At 36.2% G+C, this 24,891-nt stretch overlaps 1 protein-coding gene across 1 annotated transcript in view; it reads right to left on the bottom strand.

Annotated features, from left to right (window-relative positions):
- Positions 1 to 24,891, bottom strand: part of LOC150106740 (rho guanine nucleotide exchange factor 11-like) — an 837,747-nt gene that overhangs the window by 485,037 nt on the left and 327,819 nt on the right. Inside the window, exon 18 of the mRNA XM_090393466.1 lies at positions 9,582 to 9,696. Coding sequence (XP_090249592.1) covers positions 9,582 to 9,696 — 115 coding nt within the window. The remainder of the gene's footprint in view (positions 1 to 9,581; positions 9,697 to 24,891) is intronic.

Below are 24,891 nucleotides of genomic sequence, written 5' to 3'. Positions count from 1 at the left end.
CATAAATTATTCACTCTTGGGCAATTGCATATTAAATATCACAAACGTGTGTACACACGACTTTACAATCTAAAGTAAAATACTACCAAAAATGATTACTCAATATTAAGAAAGGACACTGACCACCAGAAATAGAAGAGTGGATTCCATTATATAAAATCATGATGACTGCAATTGAATTACTGTGCTCAGATCTGATCAGTGGGACTTGAAGGGAATAAATTAATCTTGGAGAGGGTGCAGACAAGGTAAAAAAGAAAAATAATATGAGGGCTGTGCAATGTCAGTTATGAGGACAGACTGGTGACATGTGGACTAGAGTTTAATGAATAGAAAACAAAGAGGTGATATGACTGACATTTCAACTGCTGAGAGGTAGTTACAAGGGGAAAGAACAAGGAAAACAACTTCCTGGAAGTTGAGAATTGAAGTGGTGAGAAAGAAGGTGAGAAATTATTTTTTTTGCATGTAGGGTAGCTGGAGCATAGAATGCACTGGCTGATAGACTGGCAAGAACAGGAATGGTGAATGAGTTCTCATAGTGATGTGAAGATGAGTTGTCTAACATGGAACTGCTCAAGAAGATCCTGAGCAATAATAGCATTCAGAAAACTCAAAACTTCTGCAGAAAAACTAGGATTACAAATCAATGACTTGTAATCATACTTTTTCAGTACCTGTCGTGGGAAGTTTTTCCACTTGGTTATACTATAAATTAAAGATACCAAGAAATTATACATGTACTTGGTTTAATCCTTTATCCAAGTGTAAGCAAACAAAGTTTAGACCTGAAATATAATCAGGATTCTATTTCACTACGACTGGGTCAATTCATATATAGAAGCTAATGACTTCACATCACTTGCTTTAGTATCCCATATATCCTTATGGGTATGCATAATGCTATGCATTATGGGAAGGGTCACTGCCCAGACTGGTTTCGACCTTTATTGAGGTCTCATCAGTGGGAGCCAGACCCAGAAGTGATATTAAGGTTGAAGTAATGCCAAAGTCATATTTTCATATATGAGTAGCCAAAAGGTGTCACACCTTATTTTAATAATAAGGTTTCACACCTTAAAAATAAGGTGTGAAAATAAGGTGCAAACTTTGTTTGCTTACACTTGGATAAAGGATCATTTCTTGGTATCTTTCATTTATAGTATAACCAAGTGGAAAAACTTCCAACAAATATCTCTAATCCAGAGAATTTTAATAATAAAGCGTGACAACTTTTGGCTACTCGTATATGAAAATACGAGTAGCCAAAAGTTGTCACGTATAAGAGTCTTACAGTGGTATAAGAGTCTTACAGTGGTTGCACTGCATAGTTCAGAAAGCCTGGACAGAGGGACAAATTCCTGATGATTGGAGTAGAGCTCTCATAGTACCCATATATAAAAAGGGAAATAAAACTGAATGTGACAATTACAGAGGTATTTCCCTACTGAGTGTTCCTGGCAAGATCTATGCAAGTATACTTGAGAAACGGTTGAGAAGAATTGTGGAAGAAAAGCTTGGTGAAGAACAAGCTGGATTCAGGCTAAATAGAGGCTGTCAGGATCAGATCTTCACTTTACGACAAATAGTTGAGAAAGCATGGGAATATAACAAAGATCTGTATTTAAGTTTTGTCGATTTGGAAAAGGCATATGACAAGGTGCCAAGAGAGAAGCTATTCAATACGCTGCAGTTATATGGTGTCAATGGGGCATTATATCAAGCAATACTTAGTCTTTATTTGAGTTGTAAGTCAGCAGTTAGAATTGAAGGAAGTACAGGAAGATGGTTTAATGTTAAATCTGGTGTGAAACAAGGATGTACATTATCCCCTCTGTTATTCATTATCTATATGGATCACATTATGAAGGAATGTGGTATTAAACCTGATATCAAAATTGGAGATGTTAATGTCAGCTCTTTACTTTATGCAGATGATGTTATACTTCTAAATAAATCCGCTACAAGTCTGCAAGATTCTCTGACTAAATTGAATAGCTGTTGTAATAGATATGGTATGAAGGTCAGCAATAAAAAGACAAAGACAATGAAAATAGGCAGAATCATTGAAAATGTCAACTGTGTTGTGAATGGAGAACTTGTGGAACAAGTAAAACATTTCAGCTACTTAGGCACGATTTTCACTGAAGATGGTAAATTAAATATAGAAATAGACAACAGAATCAGCAAAGCTGGTATGGTGGGAGTCAATTGAATAAATTCATATGGAATAAAAAAGAAATTAGTCGGAACACTAAATTAGCTGTATACAAGACAGTGTTCAAACCAGTTTTAACTTATGGATCTGAGAGCTGGGTCAGAAGTAAAACACTTGACCAAAGACTAGAGACCGCAGATATGAGAGTCCTGAGAAAGATTAGAGGCGTGAACAGATGGCATCAATGGCAATATCATATTAAAAATGAGGATATTAGGAAAGAACTTGACATTGTCAGCATCCAGGAAAGTGTTAGCAGAGCTAATCTCAGGTGGTATGGTCACTTAAATAGAATGGGAGAGGAAAGATTAGCAAAACAAGTGTTCTCTGCCAGGTTGGCAGGAAAACGACCCAGAGGAAGACCAAGATATAGGTGGATTGATACGGTACAAAGTGCCTTAGACGATAGAAATATAAGATCCGATAATGTTGGAGTCTTGACAAGTAACAGACTGATTTGGAGGAAAATTGTAGATAGGAAGTTAGTAATGATATAATTTTTTCATGTAGTACTGTCATATCCTGTACACCCCTTGAGGGTACATGGCAGGAATTTGATGATGATGATGTATATGAAAATATGGTTTTGGCATTATTTCAACCTTAGTATCACTTCTGGGTCTGGCTCCCACTGACAAGACCTCAAAGGTCGAAACTGGTCTGGATAGTGACCCTTCCCAAAATGCATAGCATTATACATAGCCGTAAAGATACGTGCTTTGTGGGATACTAAGGCAAGTTATGTGAAGTCATTACCTTCTATATATTAGTTGCCCCAGTCCTGATTATATTTCAGGTGCAAAAACTTTGTTTGCTTATACTTGGATAAAGGATTAAACCAAGTATATAATTTCTTGATATCTTTAATTTAAATTTTTCAGTGTCTATCTCATCATTCAGATGAAGAATGACAATTTCTATAAGGATCTCTCTAACAATCTCAGAGTTAATACATGTTAGTGGAAAATTATAATGGAAGACTGTAAAGTAGGACAAGAAACAATACGAAAAAAATGCTTTAGGTGTATAAGACATGGACCAAAGAAATGAGGACAAAGACTTATTGAATTTGCAGAGCCAGGGATTTTACATAAGTAATACTTCTTTAAAATACAAAGTGAATAAAAGTGGACCTGGCGATCATCAACTGGAGAAGTTTTTAATTGATTATATTATAGTGAACAACATGGCAATGTCGAAAGATGTATCTGTTCTCAACCAGTTTATGATAGTCACCATAGGCTAGTGAGAGTAAATTGAACTTCAACAGAGAAAGGGTGTAACTGGTGATGAAAAACCCACAATAAAGGTAAAGATGTGAAACTATAGAAAAATTTGAGAAAATAATGGAAGGAAAGTTGAAAAGAAGGAAGTATGAATGAATCAGGCTTATCTGATAGAATGGATCTCATGGATCTAAAGAAAAAAATAAATAAGGAAAAGGAGACAGTAGTATAGAAAATATAGAATTTGTAGAAATGCAAAAGTTAATTAGAAAATAATTCAAAAATGACATCAGAAAATGTAAAAAATTATCTATAAGATCCAACTACCCATATAATATAAAACAGAGCTCAACATGTTCAAATTTTCAACATATGGATCAAAGAAATAGGATAAGGAAAAAAACTGATCAACTTTAGATATGAATGAATGTTGATTGCCTCAGCAGTGGTGATTATAACTTAACTGATTATAGATGAACATAACTTAAGTGTGGGCTAAAAACAGGTCTGTATGATGTCTGTAAAGTAACATTTTGAATAGCTTTTCTCACGTTAGCTTCTCATATGCCAGTACCATATCTACATAACTTAAACACAGATGCCTTCCCAACTTATTATTCCACAAGTTTCTCTCCAACCATTTTCTTTTAGTCTCTTTTGAGGTATGTTTGCACAAATATTACCTGAAACAATCAACAGGAAAATTCCTATATAATGTGAAGATTGTTTTACCCCCCTCCTTCCCCTTTTAGATGGATACTATAAGAGATCTACTTGCAAAAGGTCAAATTATCGTAATTTGACCTTTTGACCAGGAATTTTGAATTATGAAGCATAGCCACTGTCAAACGTTATCCACCTCCACAACACATTTAAGCATTACTGATTATATATCATCTACTCCAGCTACAATTCTGCATTTCAGATTTTTAATAGTGTTTCTACTTCCAATATTGAAATATACTTTTGATGCCTTCACTCTCTCCCTTCAGATATTTTCCACTGTATTGTTTATCTTTTAATAATTTTTCAAAGCAATCTTCGAAAGTATCATCAGTAACATTTGTATGCTACACAATATATTGATTTCTCTTACAGTACTCTTTCCTTTTCTTCTAAGCTCTTTCAATATCCTCCTGAAATGATGTTTGACATTTTGCTATATTCTTTCCAACATCTTCCTATGACTTGTTAAGATTTTTGGCTTTCTTTTATTTTTCTCTATATTTTCTGAGTTCATGTGCTGATCCTATATTTAACTTCTTCAGTCCACCATGAAGGTTTTTATTTAATCTATCCTTCCACACAACTTCATGACATGCTTCAATCAGCCAGTGTTTTCTTTATTATCTTGGAACTGAGTATGTTTCTTATTTTTGAACTCTCATGTTTCTCTAATACCATTTGTATATTTGCGTTACAATTTACCTGAAAGCACTACTTGACTTCAATTCTTTAATATTTTTGTGTGTGCTTTGATTTTCAATGTGATATTTTAGTCTGAGGGTGCTTAAAGGTCAAAGCTGTATAACTGGGAGGAGGCCTCCACATAGCCTTTAAAGAAATGCAGAGAACCGACCAGGGCTTCTGACCTAATGTCCAATCCTCACCTTCTGGTGCACCCTGTTGGGTATCTACCTGGATACTGAACGAACGAAGATGGGCTGGCAATTTGGGATTTAACACCAACCAAATTGTATTCTTATTGCCTTAAACCAAAATACAAAATGATGGTACAACATGACAAAATTTCATGCTGACTGGGGGCGTCACCCAGTTCAACAAGGTCCCGATTGTTTTTGTCAGGAACCAGGACAAACAGCGAAAAGTCAGCTACTGGAACAAATCTGAAAACACACTCCAACTCAACATCACCAGAGTTAAAGATCGGTACTATCAACATAAGAAGCCTGAATGGCAAAGAAATGGAGCTAGCTGAGGAATTAGATAAGTACCAGATCGACATAATAGGGATGACTGAAACAAAAAAGACAAAACTGGTGAGCTCTTTCTGAGCAACAAATACAAAATGTTCTATTCAGGCAATGAAAATCAAGGAAAAGGAGTAGTATTCAACACAGTATTCAACACTAAATACGAGGCTAATCTTCTTGAATGGCAGGCAATCCCGAGTAGAGTGATGTGGGCAAATATCAGAATTGGGAACTGGACAATGAGACTTATTTGTGTCTGTGGTCCCACAGAAGGTTCTACTAAGGTAGAAGTGGAGGAATTTTTTGAGGCTTTAGAGAAAGCAACTGACACGATGAAAAAGGAAAAGTTGGTCCTTGTTGGGGATTCAATAGCAGAGTAGGAAATGATTTTCAGACATACAAAAATATTTTGGGAAAATTTGGAGAAAAGAGCAAAGCTGATAATAACGGCAAATACCAGTTGGATTTCTGCTCAGGACATGGACTGGTTATTAGTAACACAATGTTCCAACAAAAAAATGTGCACAAATTCACATGGAGAGAAGATGCAAGGAATAAGAAAGTCTCATTGACTATGTTATTGTTGATAGTGATGTTTTCTCCCTGGTGCAGGACACAAGAGTGTACGGAGGATTTGAAACTGGAAGTAATCTCTATTTAGTCTTGAGCAGGATAAAATTGAATTTCATATTGAATAGATATGAAATTCAATGTCGCTTTAAAACATATCAGAAAGTTTTAAAGCGAGTAAAAGTTGAGCAGCTATCAAATGTGAACTGTAGACTAAAATACACAAAGATTATTGAAGGAAAAATGAAAGAATTTGAGAACAGAAACCAAACTTTAGAGATTCAGTGGCAAGCCTTGAAGAAAACTTGATTGATTCAGCCAGAGAGGCATGTGGTGAGGTTGTCTGCAAGGATAGAAAAATCAGAACTCCATGGTGAACACAGGAAGTTAAAGAGGCAGTGAAGGAAAAGAAGAAAGCATATCAACAGTTCATGGCAAATAAGTCAGCTTGTGCTCTTAGAGAATACAGAGACAAATGTAAGAAAGCTAAACACTGTAAGTCAAGAATACATATTCATAGTGATAGTGACAAACAGCGAAAAGTCAGCTACTGGAACAAATCTGAAAACACACTCCAACTCAACATCACCAGAGTTAAAGATCGGTACTATCAACATAAGAAGCCTGAATGGCAAAGAAATGGAGCTAGCTGAGGAATTAGATAAGTACCAGATCGACATAATAGGGATGACTGAAACAAAAAAGACAAAACTGGTGAGCTCTTTCTGAGCAACAAATACAAAATGTTCTATTCAGGCAATGAAAATCAAGGAAAAGGAGTAGTATTCAACACAGTATTCAACACTAAATACGAGGCTAATCTTCTTGAATGGCAGGCAATCCCGAGTAGAGTGATGTGGGCAAATATCAGAATTGGGAACTGGACAATGAGACTTATTTGTGTCTGTGGTCCCACAGAAGGTTCTACTAAGGTAGAAGTGGAGGAATTTTTTGAGGCTTTAGAGAAAGCAACTGACACGATGAAAAAGGAAAAGTTGGTCCTTGTTGGGGATTCAATAGCAGAGTAGGAAATGATTTTCAGACATACAAAAATATTTTGGGAAAATTTGGAGAAAAGAGCAAAGCTGATAATAACGGCAAATACCAGTTGGATTTCTGCTCAGGACATGGACTGGTTATTAGTAACACAATGTTCCAACAAAAAAATGTGCACAAATTCACATGGAGAGAAGATGCAAGGAATAAGAAAGTCTCATTGACTATGTTATTGTTGATAGTGATGTTTTCTCCCTGGTGCAGGACACAAGAGTGTACGGAGGATTTGAAACTGGAAGTAATCTCTATTTAGTCTTGAGCAGGATAAAATTGAATTTCATATTGAATAGATATGAAATTCAATGTCGCTTTAAAACATATCAGAAAGTTTTAAAGCGAGTAAAAGTTGAGCAGCTATCAAATGTGAACTGTAGACTAAAATACACAAAGATTATTGAAGGAAAAATGAAAGAATTTGAGAACAGAAACCAAACTTTAGAGATTCAGTGGCAAGCCTTGAAGAAAACTTGATTGATTCAGCCAGAGAGGCATGTGGTGAGGTTGTCTGCAAGGATAGAAAAATCAGAACTCCATGGTGAACACAGGAAGTTAAAGAGGCAGTGAAGGAAAAGAAGAAAGCATATCAACAGTTCATGGCAAATAAGTCAGCTTGTGCTCTTAGAGAATACAGAGACAAATGTAAGAAAGCTAAACACTGTAAGTCAAGAATACATATTCATACTTGAAGTAAAAAAAGCCATCAAAGGTTTGAAATTTAGAAAGGCAGCGGGAGGATGATATTTGACCAGAAATGCTCAAGTATGAAGGTATAAAAGTCTTACAGTGGCTGCCCAACATATTTCAGAAGGCCTGGACTGAGGGACGAATTCCCGATGATTAGAGTAGAGCTCTCATAGTACCTATATATAAAAAGGGAAATAAAACTGAATGTGAGAATACAGAGGTATTTCCCTACTGGGTGTTCCTGGTATGATTTATGCAAGTATAGTTGAGAAACAGTTGAGAAGAATTGTGGAAGAAAACTTGGTGAAGAACATGCTGGATTCAGGCCAAATAGAGGCTGTCAGGATCAGATCTTCACTTTACAACAAATAGTTGAGAAAGCATGGAAATATAACAAAGATCTGTATTTAAGTTTTGTCGATCTGGAAAAGGCATATGACAAGGTGCCAAGAGGAAAGCTATTCAAAATGCTAAAGTTATATGGTGTCAATGGGGCAATTTGAGTTGTAAGTCAGCAGTTAGAATTGAAGGAAGTACAGGAAGATAGTTTAATGTTAAATCTGGTGTGAGACAAGGATGTACATTATCCCCTCTGTTATTCATTATCTATATAGATCACATTATGAAGGAAAGTGGTATTAAACATGATATCAAAATTGGAGATGTTAATGTCAGCTCTTTGCTTTATGCGGACGATGTTATACTTATCAATAAATCCACTACAAGTCTGCAAGATTCTCTGACTAAATTGAATAGCTGTTGTAATAGATATGGTATGAAGGTCAGCAATAAAAAGACAAAGACAATGAAAATAGACAGAATCGTTGAAAATGCCGACTGCATTGTGAACGGAGAACCTGTGGAACAAGTAAAACATTTCAGCTACTTAAGCATGATTTTTACTGAAGATGTTAAATTAAATATGGAAATAGGCAACAGAATCAACAAAGCTGGTATGGTAGGCAGTCAATTGAATAAATTCATATGGAATAAGACAGAAATTAGTCGGAACACTAAATTAGCTGTATACAAGACAGTGTTCAAACCAGTTTTAACTTATGGATCTGAGAGCTGGGTCAAAAGTAAAACACTTGACCAAAGACTAGAGACCGCAGATATGAGAGTCCTGAGAAAGATTAGAGGCATGAATAGATGGCATCAGTGGCAATATAATATATTAAAAACGAGGATATTAGGAAAGAACCTGACATTGTCAGCATCCAGGAATGCATTAGCAGAGTTAATCTCAGGTGGTATGGTCACTTAAACAAAATGGGTGAGGAAAGATTAGCAAAATGAGTTTACTCTGCCAGGGTGGCAGGAAAACGACCCAGAGGAAGACCAAGATATAGGTGGATTGATACGGTACAAAGTGCCTTAGACGATAGAAACATAAGATCTGATAATGTTAAGTCTTGACAAGTAACAGACTGATTTGGAGGAAAATTGTAGATAGCAAGTTAGTAATAATGTAAATTTTTCATGTAGTACTATCATATCCTGTACACCCCTTGAAGGTACATGGCAGGAATTTGATGATGATATTTTATTCTGATCAAAACTCAATTGTGGCTATTGCTTTCAAATCCCTTATGTACACATGCACCTGAACCTGTCTGAAGATTACTATCAGAATAACATAAAACATATTATATCAATAAAACTTTTCTTGCTGTTATTAATAGCATAAACACCACAAAATAAAAAAACGAATGTGTACACAACATCCAACCTAGAAACCTCATATAGCTTTTGTTAGTTCTCAAATATCAAACTCATCATCATCCTGACAACGTTTCAATAAGTTGGCAATTCCTATAGAAAATTTTAAGATCACAAATGTAGATTATGGCATTAAAACAAAGCAGATTTGAGAAAAATCAAGTTACTTACGAGTAAGTTTCCAATGTTGGCACAAGAAGTTGTTCAATTATACGCAATTCCTTTGTTTTGTCATAAATTGCTTCACCAAGTTGATAATCAGGAGGCCCAAATATGTTTCCTAATCCTATAATTAATAATGTTACTTATTAATGTAATCTATTCTCATGATCATACTATTTATATTTCAAATAAAAGGAAAGCGGAAGTTGTTGTTTTTTTATCTTTGTCTTTATTTTGTGTGTGTGTGTGTGTGTGTGTGTGAGAGAGAGAGAATAAATATCTTATTAACTATTATAATAACGGAATTAACTCAAGTAAATTATTCTTTATTCATAGAATTTTCACCTGAGTATCACAGGCATATCAGTACAGGTACAAGGCTAATTAAACAATAACTGTTATATTCACAAAGCGCCACCTAAGTAACTAAAGGTTAAATTTCCTATATTTATTTAATTATTCAATTATAATAATTAAAATTTTTTTATTTTTATTTTATATATATATATATATATATATATGCGTGTATACAATTATATGTCAGGAAAGATTTGCTGCTTTATAAAGTACTATCTCCCACAAGGGGGGGAAGACGTAGACCATTGGATCTGTTTAGGTTAGGGGAGTGAAGTAATGTTTCACATTTCTTTGTATAGCCGTTCCATTAGGAACCGACTTTTGTGAATGACTTTTTCCACTTAACTCTATGTCTGGTGTTGATGGCATGTTCTGCAATTCCAGGCTGTTCAGGTTCATGGTACTGGATGTACGACTGGTGTTCTTCTAACCAGACCCGAGCAGATCTTCCTGTTTGTCCGAAATATGATAATCCAGACGAGCAGGGAATCTGGTAGACACCTGGATAGCTGAGTTGTGGGAGCTTGTCCTTTGGAGACATTAGGAATGTGGATATTTTTCTGATGGGTCGAAAAGCCACACAGATATTTAGTGGTTTTAGCACCTTAGCTATTCACTGACCGCACGTACATAGGGGATAGGTATACGTGTAGGTTCTTCTGTACTTGAAGATGTGGAAGCACGACTACTTAAAGCTCTTTTTATGAAGGACTTCTTATAGCCATTGGATATGAAGGAGGAATTAATATACCGTAATTCTTTTTATGCAGCAAATAACTTACGTACCTACCTTCAGTGGTGTACTTACTAATTTTATAAACATATTGTGCAAGTAACTGAACTTTGCTAACAGCTTTGGTACAGTAAAGATTAGTATTTTAATGTTACCTTTGGACCATAAGACTCAACCCAATTTTAAGTCAATTTTTCGATGTAAAAAGATGCATCTTATGGTCCAAATATATCCAATGCTTGTGCAGATCCTCAGTAGAAAAAAGCAAAATAGAGACTACCCCATGGAAATCGTGGGATGTGCAAGAGTTAGATATCCAAGCTATCCATTGAAATCACAGGATACACAGCTGGAGTTTTAAGATTTACGCAAGCACACTTGAGAAAAGGGTAAGAAAAATTGTCAAAGAGAAACTTGGAGAACGAACGAACTAGATTTAGGCTAAACATGGATTGTTAGGATTGGATTTTCACTTTAAGTCAGATAATTGAGAAATCATAAAAATATAACATGAACATAATGTTTAACATGTGAGAATGCCCAACACTTCTGCATGTGGCAGAAGGTGAATCCATTCCAATAAAAGGATAATCGATCCATTTCGTGGGATGAGCATTTATTATTACACATCGGAAAATTAGTTTTCTTTTATGAACATTCTAGATTTTAAAGTGGTAACTATTTTGCTTGTATAACAGTTGGAATATTTTATGTATAAAGCACGTGATTTCCGTGTTGATGACAAATTCATACATCCCTTATTCTTTTCTCCCCTTCAACCTGAATTGACTCTTCTTCACACTTTGCCAGCTATGGTTCTCTCAACTGTGGGCAACTATACAAATAGATGTTGATGTTAAATCAGGTGTGAGACAAGGGTGCACATTATTTCCATGTGATTCATCACTAGATGGTTCACATTATAAAGGAAAGTGACATTAAACCTGAAATCAAAATTAGAGACTTTAATCTCGGCTTCTTACTGAGATTAAATAAATCCAGTACAAGTTTGCAAGATTCCTTCAATAAACTGAATAACTGTTGTATCAAATATGGCAAATCATCGATGAAAACATCAGAACTAAAAATACATAGGAACACATCAAACTTCAAGTGCATTCTGAATATAAAGCATATAGAACAAATTCTTTAACATTTCAGCTATTTCGGCACAATCATCATCAAATATATACTTCTTAGGGGTACATATTTGATAAGAATATCAATCCATAATGCAAAATGTAGGGCATTTCTGAATTGAATTCAAGTGTAGCTTAAAGCACATAGGTCATCAATATTTTCTGTATATTTCTGCTACACAAGAATCCTTTTCAACTGTCTCGTATGAAAATATAATTAGTCTTTTTCATAACAACAACCATTTTTTGAAGTTGATTAATAGGCATCAAGGCATCATTTGGAAACATTATTTTGTTTGTTTGACAGCTGTTGGAGAAACAAAAGAGCATTATAGAGTTTTCCTTTCTTCAGTCTACGATAGTTCATACTATTTACTTCTTCTTCTCTCTTCCATCATCTATGTGAATGATGATGAGGCCGAATGAACTCTTTCTTATTTACTAACACTATTTACTAATGATAAAGTAAATTAATTGTGGTAAATAAATAAAATAAAGTAAATAAATCTGTAGAAATTTAGAAGAAAGACAGAGCTTTCCTTGCTTTATGAAAAATTTTTTATGTTTAGAACTGCTTCCTTGTATTTTATATATCTCTATTGCTTTCCTCTCAATTTTTTCCTCTTTTCTCTTTTAAATATTATTATTATTATTTCGGGCAACTCCAAGGAGTCGACAGACTCATCGAGGGAGGGCCCTAACATCATGTCAAGAACAACTATTCAACATTCACACAGTATCTTTCATACCTCGCCTTGAACTCATTCACGGTCATAGCACCCACAACAGACTTTGGCAGCTTATTCCACTCATTGACCATTCTCCAAGTAAAAAACATAGCTCTAACACCCTTGTTAAACCACATTCTTGCCCAGCTTCCATGTATGGCCCCCTAGTCCTCCCACCACCAATCCTATTCTCAAAAATATCTTCTGGATTAATCTTATTGAAACCCTTCAGTAATTTGAATGTCTCAATCATATCACCCCATTTCTGCCTATCAACCAATTTTTGCAACCCACAAATCTGTTCTCATAAGGTTCATTCCACACAGACCTGCCACCATCTTGGTCACTCATCTCTGGATCCTCTCCACCTCCTTCCCATCAAGAAGAAACCATGGCAACCATATCTCAGCACAGTAGTCCAGATGGGGTCTTATCAGGGCTCGATATAGAGGAACAATAACTTGCTTGTCTCTGCTTGTTCAAGTATTTTTCAGTAACCAAGTGATTTGTTGAGCTGATTTAGCCACTTTTGCAATGTGCCCCCTAAACTTCAACTCCCTATCCACCAACATTCCCAAATCCCTGGCCTCGTCAATCTCCTGAAGTACGGTTCCACCAATGTGATATACTGCTGCTAATCTTTTCACTCCAAAATGCATAACCTTACACTTTGCCACATTAAATTGACATCCATTTTCCCTAGCCCAGTCCTCTAAACTATCCAAATCATTCCTGCAAAATTTTGACATCCTGTGCACTCACAATTGCTCTACCCAACTTTGCATTAACAGAAAACAAGTGAACACTTCCTCTCAGATACTTTCCTATATCGTTAATGAACAAATTGAAAAGTAGTGGTCCAAGAACAGAACCCTGCGGCACACCACTAGTCACAAGCCATCTTTTGGACTCCACTCTTGAATAAACCACTCTCTGGTATCTCTCCATCAACCACCCTCCTATCCATCTGACCAACCCTATATCCATCCCCATCTGCTCCAGTTTACTACAGTTTACTAATTAGAGTTCCATGTGGTATCCTGTCAAAGGCCTTGGCAAGGTCCAGTAGAATCACTGTAAACCCATTACCCTTATCCAGTTCAGCCGTCACTGTGTTATAAAACGTGAGCAAGTTACTGAGGCATGATCTACCCTTCAGTGTCCCATTTTCATCTATCCAATCCTGTATTCTTCTCTTGACTAGTTTCTCCAAGACCTTGACAACGATTCCTGATATGCTAATCGGTTGGTAATTTACAACAGTAGTCTTGGAACTTCCTTTATGCAGTGGAACTATTTTCCCCTCTTTCCACCCCCTGGGACTAACCCAGACCCGAGACTCAGATTAAACAAAATGGTCAAGGGTACTGACAATTCTTTAGAGGTTCACGTAAGATATGAGCTGGTATACAATCCAATCCCACAGATGTATTGACATTAAGGTTTTGCAATAGACTACTCACCTCCACCTCATTCACCACAATTCCCATATAATCTATTGGTTCATTCATTTCTGCAATGTCACCACCTGGATGATATACCCTTACAAAGTACTCGCTCAGTAATTCAACTATATCAACTGATTCAGTTACCTCCCTACCATCGGCATTCTTTAAAATCATTCTGCCATATACATTTTTTCTTTTACTTGCAACATATCGAAAAAACTGTTTAGGATTCTCTTTAGCCTGCATGGCCAATGTGCTTTCGTAATCCTTTTTTGCTTTTCTTACCACACTCGTCACCCTTCTGGCCTGCGCTTTATACTGTTCATGTGCCTGCCGTTCACCTTTCTCCTTAAATTCCCTCCAGTTGTTATTTTTTTATTTTATTTTTTTATTATTATTTTTTTTTTTTCAGCTCAAGCTTAATGGTGTTATTCATCCATTTAACTCCTACTTGATTCATTATTCGGACTCTAGGTATACTGTTAAACTGTGAATGAAACTATGTTGTGTATTTTGTTTTTTTTTTCTTTCATTCACATTTAACATTGCTTATTATATATTAATCATGACTTGTATAAAAGTTATTTATTACTCCTTATTTAAGAATTATTATTTAAGTATTTATTCTGAATTTAATCAACTAATTAAATTACTAAATAATAATATGTGTATAATTTATATATATATTGTAACATGAATATTATTATAGTTATCTGTGTATGAAATGAAAGAGTTGATTAAGTAGCTCTAATATTCTATTTATTGTGTTTTTATTAACTCAATGTAGTGGTATAGCCTTATTTATGTAACATTGACGAAAATGTTTACGTTTATTTGTTGTCATGGAAACGCATGAAATAAACGAGCGCGAGTGGAACAGAGCGTGAGCTTGGAGAGAAGAATAAAAAAAAGAAATGGAAGGTAACAAGTAGAGAAGAGTCGAGACGGAATTTTGAAGTGAAAGGAAGCAAGGGTATAAACTACAGAAGTGGAAGTAAATGAAAGGTTCTCAAGGCAGAAGTTAAAAGGGATAATATTTATATGCGAGCAAAGACGAAGTGAATCTTATAGTTAGCTGAAGGTGAAGTCAGCAGTAATAATAAAAAGAAATTAATGCTGTAATCGGATGATATAAAATGCTGGACGTTCAGTGAAGAATTCTGAATAAAACCAGTTGGTCTAGAATTGCGACTTATTTCTAATTTGCCCTAAGGAGAACTGCACAGTGTTTAATTGGTTAATGAGTGATAACAAGTTAATTCAAGTACCCTACAGTTGATGTCTAGAGTTCTGAAGTGTTTTAGTTACAAATGTGGATAAGTCTTATAGATGTGTTCTTAAGTGAAATAAATATAATTTAAGAGTATATTCACAATGTAATTGATGTACTAGGAACTAATTCTGGTAAGGACTATCATATTGAATTATTTCGATGCATGAAGAATTGAGTGTTAATTACGCTATGTTTAACCTAACTTTAACTGTGGAAATTCTTCGAAATTGAGAAATGAAGATGAGAATTGCTTGAGAGATATTTACAGCTATTAGTGCCTGTGATATTTTGTGCTTATAGCATGACTAAGAAATGTGTGGAAGCTGCTTTGATAGGAAGTTCTATTATGTTTAATTAAGTGTAGGAATTTCGTGACTCAGAAACTGAGAAAATGTATGTGAAGGTTTGGAAGATTGAACTAATGTGATTGACATGACCTAATGTTTAACTTGATTCTATTGTCTAAAATTAGAAGTAAAATTTATGTGTGTGTTATATAGCTTATATTAAATGTTTCATTTGTTAATCTACTTATTGTGTTTGCCTGAATTCCTTTTTATTGCACCGCTCACAAAAATTCGAATCTTGCGGGAATCCCAGGTAGAAAACAAATACTTCGGCCAGAATGAATGAGGAGACTGCTAACTAACCTTGAATTGATCCTGCTATTTTATATAGACTTATCTAAGGATGGAGTGGCGCAGTATAATAGAAAATTCTCTACCCTTGGATTGATGATCAAATTATAATTAGTTGTGTTTTATTGTATGAAAGTGACTTAAAAACAAGATGGCGGATTCGAACATGAAAAGAAAACAACGTCACGACAATACAGTCAGCCATTGCTTCATGCAAACACTTTTTAACCGTCTCCCATGCACTGTCAACTTCTAGCCCTTGCAGTTGTACACGCCACAGCACTGTACCAATCAATCTCCTAAGCTTCTCATACTTACCAGCCCAATAATTCCACATGTAACCCTGTCTTAATTGTAAATTCCACACCTTTAGCCACCTCCCGAGTCAAGACCCCATGATCACTCTCACCAATTGGTGGCAACGTGGTCATATTCGTTACAGCCAAATTCTCAGATGCAATTACTAGGTCAAGCACTCTCTGACCCCTAGTATTTTCCATTACATGCTGTCGCTATTTCTTAATAACTGCATAAAATCCAATTCCTTCCTCCTATGTGTCCTCTCCTCCTTCCAATCAATGTTACCATAGTTGAAATCTCCCATAATAATTACCCTCCTTCAACTCATTTCTTCTATTTGCTTATGCATACTATCACCACCATCTATTCCATCACCTAGTCTATAGCAGCACCCAACTGTATATTTTGTTCTGCTAGTTTCAGTCTCACACCAAATAGCCTCAAATGTGCTCTTTTCACTATCCTGCAGTTCCACTTCTATTCTCCTTGGCTGTAGCTCATCCGTTATCATCAATAACACACCTCTCCCCCCCCCATTTTATTCTCCCTGTCTCTCCTGAACACACCATACCCCTCACATTCAATCCCACTAGCTGTGTCATCTTCTGTCAGCCATGTTTCACTAATGCCAATAACCTGTGGTCTGGAAGTGCCAACCAAGGCCAAAAATTCTTCCCTCTTGTTCCTAATACTTCTGGCATTTGTATACATGAATTGCAGAAGCTGACTTGTCCCATCCCACACACAATTACACACTCAACTGTCTCCCTAAAATCTGCATATCTACACCCCCCCCCCAATAACTCTGGTTTCTCTGGTTCTGCACATTCACTTCCACTACATTTGACAACACCTTTTCAAGTCTCTGTACACCAAATCCATTCAAATGAAAACCATCCATTTTATATAACTCCTTTCGCCCATCAAACTCATTCCACACATCCACAAATTCCACACCACTCATGAAACATAATTCACGCACAAAGTCATTGGCAATTATGGCCCTCCTTCTATACTCTTCACTGTGATACCGTGGCAACAGACTCACCATCCTAACTCTCTCACTCTTTTCTTTTGCTACCTCAAGCAATTCCTTCACATCCTCTCTTATAGCCTTTTTGTTTCCTTTCAAATCATTTCTACCCGCTACCACCATCAATTCCTTCACCCGCTGTTTTTGCATTCTAATTGACTCGCTTACATTCTTTATGTTCGCACCGGGTTGATGCGATTTTGTTAAACTCTCAACTAACACATCTCTTACTAAGGAATCCCCATACAACACACGCTCTTTCATTTTGTTTACACTCACTTTCATACCCTTATTTTTTTCTATCATACTGTTGCTGATTATTAGTCGGTACGCTAGTTAAAGATTTTTGTCAACGCTCCAGCTGCTGATTTATTCTATGTATCGCTCCTCGTAATAGTGCTATTTCATTCATTTAGTCAGTGTCATCATTTTTATTCTCCGATGATTCATTCAATCATTCTGTATGCTTAACTTCATTCTCTCTTTCAACGCCACTCTCTCAGAGCTATCAGGTACTACCTTGCAAATATCATCATTCATACCTCGAATATCATTGTTATCTAGATTCTCACTGTTGACAATGATATTACTCACACAACCTGAAACACTCTTTAAATCCTCACATTCTTTACACTTTTTGCACACATTCACTCCACTATCGATGTTTAACCAGACTCCAACCACTCTCCGCAATGCATACATTTTGCAAACGGTACACTGAATCAAGTCTTTTAAGTTAAGATTTTCAGACAAATGTGGCAACCTGGACGCCATCTTTGTATTTCTTTTTATGGGAGCCATGTGCACAGATAATCGTATCCATCAATTTACTATTAAAATACTCGAAAAACACACAAAAATCACCCAGACACGTTAAAATACTAAAAGTAAACAATACTATGCAAATTCATCAATTTTTACTCAAAATATCAGTTATCTGGTCAAGAGCTATCCTCAGACACTACATACCATATAGCCCCTCTAGTCGTTCAAATATTCAGCTATTTCTTATCAGATCCAATAAATAAAGTACTTGATCAAAGATTAGAGACTGCAAATAAAGAGCCCCCAAGGAAAATTAGGGAGGTGAATAGATAGCATCAATGCCAAATCATATTAACGAAGATATTAGGAAGGAACTTGACATGGCTAGCATTCATGAATGTATGAACAAGGCCAATCTAAGGTGGTGTCATCACTTAAACAGAATGGAGAAGAACAGTTAGCAAAACAGGTATCTGAAACTAAGATAGGAGACCCAGAGGAGGATCAAGGTCTAGGGTGGATTGAATTAGAATTACCTTATAAGAACAAAATGTTAGATATGAGAATATTGTAGTGCTAACAAGCAATGGACTAATTTGGATGAAATTTGTTGACAGGAGATTAAAATAAGATAAACTTAATCACGGAGTGCGATCATAGTAGCCTGAACATCCCCTTAAATTTTGCCACTTAGTCTGTAACATGTTTTGTTGTCAAACTGTTTTGCTCTTCTCCAATAATACTGTTTATGTGAGTCTAAATATCTTATCTAAAAACTGGCTGACTTTTGTTTTTGTTCTATAACTTTTGGATATTTTTCTTTTCAACATTATATTCATTTTTATCAAGATCAAACTGAATGGCAATAATTTTCTATTTTAAACTACAGGCAGCCCTCGGTGTTTATGACGGTTCAATTTATGCTGATTCACAATAACGGCAGATGCCTACGCATGCTTTCTTACTGCAGTGTGGTCTGACTGAGAAATGATGCTAGCAGGCACTTGAGTGTTTGAGTGTTTATTTACCGAGCTACTACGACATATATGTATCAAACCTAGTTTTACTGTTGAATCTACCTAATTGTTCTATTTAATTTTTTTACATACATACGTATTTAAATTGATAAAGTACATAATTACATACCATGTCTGATAAAAGAAGTGCAGAAAAGTTTGCAGAACTTGGTGTTAAGAAAGTACAGAAATCAATCACACTTGAAAAGAAGATGGAGGTGATTCAAAGAATGGAAGATGGGCAGACATGTGCTAATGTCTGTAGAAGTATGAACTTGCCTCCATCAACTGTTACAATTATAAAAAATGCAGATAGAATAAAACAGTCTGTGCAACAATCTATGTAACTAAATGCAAAACATGTAAGTTGTAGCAGGGGTAAACTTCATGAAAAATTGGAAAAAGTATTACCATTATGGGTGGATGACTTGAATCAGAAAAACATTCCTCTGATGCAGGCTGTTATAAGAAAGTACAGAAATCAATCACACTTGAAAAGAAGATGGAGGTGATTCAAAGAATGGAAGATGGGCAGACATGTGCTAATGTCTGTAGAAGTATGAACTTGCCTCCATCGACTGTTACAATTATAAAAAATGCAGATAGAATAAAACAGTCTGTGCAACAATCTATGTAACTAAATGCAAAACATGTAAGTTGTAGCAGGGGTAAACTTCATGAAAAATTGGAAAAAGTATTACCATTATGGGTGGATGACTTGAATCAGAAAAACATTCCTCTGATGCAGGCTGTTATAACTGAAAAAAGCAAAAACAATTTTTGAGAATCTTAAAAAGAAGACAGATGGAGGCGAAGAAACATTTTTAGGAAGCAAAGGTTGGTTCATGAGATTTAAGTCTCGAAGTAAGTGCCAATAGTGTCAAATTATGTGGTGAGGCGGCAAGTGCAGATGTTGCAGCAGCGGCTGCTTTTCCTAAAGAATTTCAAGACTGTCTAGAACAAGGAAGTTATCCTCCTGATCTCATTTTTTGTGTTGATGAGACTGGGCTCTACTGGAAAAAATTGCCATCATGCACCTTCATTTCCTGTGAAGAACATTCCGCTCCAGGTTTTAAAGCTGCAAAAGATAGACTTACACTTTTGTTGGGTGCAAATGTCTCCGGAACTTTAGCTTAAACCAATGTTAGTGTACCATTCACAGACACCACGTGCTTTCAAGGGTCTAAAAGCCATGCTGCCAGTCTACTGGAAATGGAACAAGAAAGCTTGAGTTACAGAAGGCGTTTTTATAGATTGGCACACAAATTATTTTTGTCCTACCATGCTTCGCTTCTGTAAAGAAAATGATTTGCCATCCAAGGCATTGCTTCTCTTGGATAATGCCCCTGGACATCCTCAAAACCTTGCTGAACTAAGAACACCACTGGATGTTAAGGTTGTTTATATGCCCCCCAAACACAACATCGCTTTTGCAAGCAATGGATCATAGCATTATATCAATCTTCAAAGCCTATTACCTCTGTATAACATTTATGGAAATGGTAAGAGTCTTGGCCACTTCAGGAAAAACTATTAAAGACTATTGGTGGTCATTTGATATTTTGAAGAGCATTAAAAACATCAAGGCAGCTTGGAACGAAGTGTTAGCAAAGTGTTTAAAAGGGGCATGGCAAAAACTTCTTCCAGCATTTATGCACGACTTCGAGGAATTAGTGCAAGAGGAGAATGTTATTGAAGATATTACTTGTGCGAGAGGTGGGATTGGAGGATATTACAGCTGAAGATGTGACAGAAGACTTAGAGAGCCATGATAAACCGCTTTCCAATGAAGACTTAAACGAATTAGCCAAACAATTAAGTCGATATTGAAAGGAGGAGAAAGAAAACGAAGAAGGTACTCTGAGAGATATGAAAACGGCCGATTTGCAGCATATCTTTGCAAGCATAGAGACATTGACTGATGAACTCTGTGAAATGGACCACAATTGGGAATGGAGTGCGAACGTAAAAAGGAGTGTAATCGCATCTATTTGACCTTACACTGAACTCCTTAAAGAAAGAAAAGGAAAATCTAGGCAGTTAACACTGGATACTTTTTTCAAAAAAATATGCCGGTTATTCGAAACCAGGAACTATAACATAGAAATATGTAATATCTTTTCAAAGTTTCATATTTTTCATATTTTTTGTATAAAATTTTGTTTTGTTTTCGTTATTAAGAATTTTATTTTAACAAATATATACGTATGTATTATCAAAGCATTAAATATATTAATGTTACACATACTTCATGTGAATATTTTTTGACTGCACGGAACATAATTTTGTACCTCCCATTAAAATTGGATTCGTTTTACGCCCATTTTTTCAGGAACAGAAGTAAGGCGTAAACTGAGGGCTGCCTGTACTGTATAATCTTATGTCCTACTAGTCTGTAAACAATAACAATTAATGGCACAATGGCTATGATCTCTAACCAAGAGGCTGCCAGTTCGAATCCTGCCAAGTGTAGTAAGATTTTTGTGATTGTCCTATTAACTGTTTACCATGGCTGCTGTAAACCTATGTCCTGGCACAGTATGACCTTGCACCATCAAAATGAAATTAAATCCCAAATCAAACAATGACCATGCACCTAGCATATTTTATCTGATAACTGTGTGTTCTTCTGGTTGGTGTTCTTGTTCTGCAGGATGAAATTATCTGAATATTCTCTGTAATCGCATAACTCCATATGAGATTGGCTAACTCGTCTTTAGTTGAAATATTGATAGAGCAAGTGAGTGAAGAGTACATATCCTGAACAGGAAATTAATAGGTATTTAATTATTGCTCTTCATATTTTCCAGGAATATTTGTTCATTTCCTACTCTGCTATTCAGGTCTCCAATAAAAACTAACTTTGCAACTTGTCTCCCCCCCCCCCTCCCCACCCATTCCAGAAGCCCTTTCTTAATGATTCAGAGAATTGCTCTATTCCTTTGCTATAATAAATTTAGTTTAATCCTTTATCCAAGTGTGAGCAAACAAAGTTTGCACCTGAAAGTATCTTCAGGACTAGGGTAAGGTGGTACAACACCGGGCAACTCTTTGCAAAGGTGGAGCAAGCTAACATCACTCCTATCTCAGTATCTCCCATAATGCAAAACACATCTCCTTGCAGATATGTACGTAGGCTGTTCAATAAGTAATACGACTATATTTATACAGAAAACAGACTACCTTTAATCGTCATCATTTACATGGTCTTTTTCAAAGTAACTACTGTGAGACGCGATGCATTTGTCCCAACGTTGCGTCCACTTCTTAAACACATGTGAGAGTTCGTTTTTTGAGAGTTCTTTCAAAACCGCCTCTGCAGCTTTTACACATGCTTTGTTGCATTCGAAATGGTGGTCTCTTAGTAGTTTCTTGAGCTGAGGAAACAGCCAGAAATCGCACAGTGCGAGATCAGGACTGTATGGAGAGTGTGGTAGGATATCTGTGTTGTTCTTCTGCAAAACGTCCACTACACAACCAGCAATATGTGGACTTGCATTATCGTGGTGCAATAAGAAGCCATTCTTCAGCAATAGATTCTTTCTTTTGACGTGCTTGATGATAATCGCTGCTGTGTTGATCATTGTCTCTGTGATGGACGTTGAAGGTCTTCTCTCACGTTCAAGATCTTCCACATTTTGCCTTCCTTCCTTAAAAGTTTTTTTGACTGTGAAAAACACTTGCCCTCGACATTGCTTCATCGTGGAAAGCTTCACATATCATGTTAAAAGTGTCCGATGCCGATTTTTGCAAATGCACACAAAATTGAATCGCATAACGCTGTTCCAAGGATGCTTCCATTTCGAAGACTGGTCGCACCTCGTAGGAGTGGCAATGAGCAGTTGCATTTAGTCACGTGACACATCAGCCCGTATACGCCATCTATCAACCTCTTTTATTAATACATACAGCAACATTTCTTTATTCCACAGAAATTAATATTGTGATGAGTGGTTTCGCCACAATAAAATTAGTCTTATTACTTATTGAACAGCCCACGTATAATGTTATGCATTAAGTTATCACTTGGTTAGACTATAATAAATTTAGTTTAATCCTTTATCCAAGTGCGAGCAAACAAAGTTTGCACCTGAAAGTATCTTCAGGACTGGGGTAAGGTGGTACAACATCAGGCAACTCTTTGCAAAGGTGGAGCAAGCTAACATCACTTCTATTTAAGTATCTCCCATAATGCAAAACACATCTTCTTGCAGATATGTATAATGTTATGCATTAAGGGAAGGGCCACTCCCCAGACTAGTTAAAACCTTTATTAAGGTCTCTTCAGTGGGAGCCAGGCCCAAGTGGAGATACCAGTCCTTATAGTCCTTATAAGGACTGGCTTAAAGGGGCGAACGAAGCAAGAATGCTTTTTATCTTCCCCGTTATCTGTAGAGGGCAGTGTAGGGATAAGGTGTTATTGAGCTATTAAAGCTCTGATCATGGCAGGAGGGTAACAGCAATAGCCGAGCCTCAGTTAGAACTTCATTAGCTACAGCATTGCTATCCATTACCCTCCAAGGGTATTAATCATCCATCCTGCAGATACCATGCAGAAGCATTAGCAAGGTCATCTCTACCTATAGGAGTTGCCAAACGGTGTGCCACCTTTTTATTAAATTACTCTGGATTTAGAGAAAGATGTTGAAAGTTTATTTTTCATTTGGTTAGACTATAATAAATTTAGTTTAATCATTTATCCAAGTGTGAGCAAACAAAGTTTGCACCTGTTTGCAAAGTTTGCAAACAAAGGTGGCACATCGTTTGGCAACTCCTATAGGTAGAGATGACCTTGCTAATGCTTCTGCCTGGTATCTCCACTTAGGCCTGGCTCCCACTGAAGAGACCTCAATAATGGTCAAAATTAGTATGGGTAGTGGCCCTTCCCTTAATGCATAACATTATACATATCCGCAAGGAGATGTGTTTTGCATTATGGGAGATACTGAGAAAGGAGTGATGTTAGCTTGCTCCACCTTTGCAAAGAGTTTCCCGGTGTTGTACCACCTTACCCCAGTCCTGAAGATACTTTCAGGTGAAAACTTTGTTTGCTCACACTTGGATAAAGGATTAAACTAAATTTATTATAGTCTAACCAAGTGAAAAATAAACTTTCAAAATATTCCTTTGCTACTGGTGCCTTTCAGTGGACCATAAATGCAGAATTAGGCTACATTTTCTAATTTTTCCCATTTTGAAATTAAAAAGTTTGCTTTCGTGCTGCTGCTACTTATTTTTTTTGAAAAAATCATTTATTACTATAATTTAGAAGTTTCTCATCTTCGTTTTCATCTTCTTCGCAATACCGTTTTATGCTAGGCTTCATGGGTTTTTTGTAAATCTTCTGCTAGCTTGCTGGCTCTGCTGCTTCTTATGGTGCCTGACTTCCTACTGGCCAGATTCCATGATGAAACAGTAAGGCCTTATTTAAGTTGGCACTGTCCCAGATGACAACTGATTATGCTAAACCACCCTATTGCTTGTATGGTTTAAGCCAATACAGAGTGCAATTTGGTTGGTGAGTGCTAAATTGTAGCCAATCTTTATTCATTCAGTATTTGAGTGGCTACCTACTAAAAATATGCGTAACTAAACAGTGAAAATTGTACATGAGATCAAAAGCCATTATTGTTTCTCCACTCCATGAACAATACTCGTCTCCTTCCAAGCTTTCATGCTTGAGCAACTACTCTCTTATATTTCATTTATGTAAAAATTGCTGCTGTAAAGTTCTTATTCCATTTTTCCATGCAAGTTAGTCTCAATAGCCTGTCACTGACAAGTAACTTTCCCTTCATGAAACCTAATTAATGCTGTGATAAGGCAGTTAATCCTATCCACATAGTGTTTATCATGACAGTCATTTCCATATGTTTCAATTGGTTTGCC

The sequence above is a fragment of the Typopeltis vanoorti genome, chromosome 5 (assembly GCF_054136105.1).
Source record: "Typopeltis vanoorti isolate ZY-2024b chromosome 5, IOZ_Tvanoo_1.0, whole genome shotgun sequence".
NCBI classification, from domain to species: domain Eukaryota; kingdom Metazoa; phylum Arthropoda; class Arachnida; order Uropygi; family Thelyphonidae; genus Typopeltis; species Typopeltis vanoorti.
Note: the sequence above shows the minus strand (reverse complement) of the source record. Positions and strands in the feature narration are given on the sequence as shown.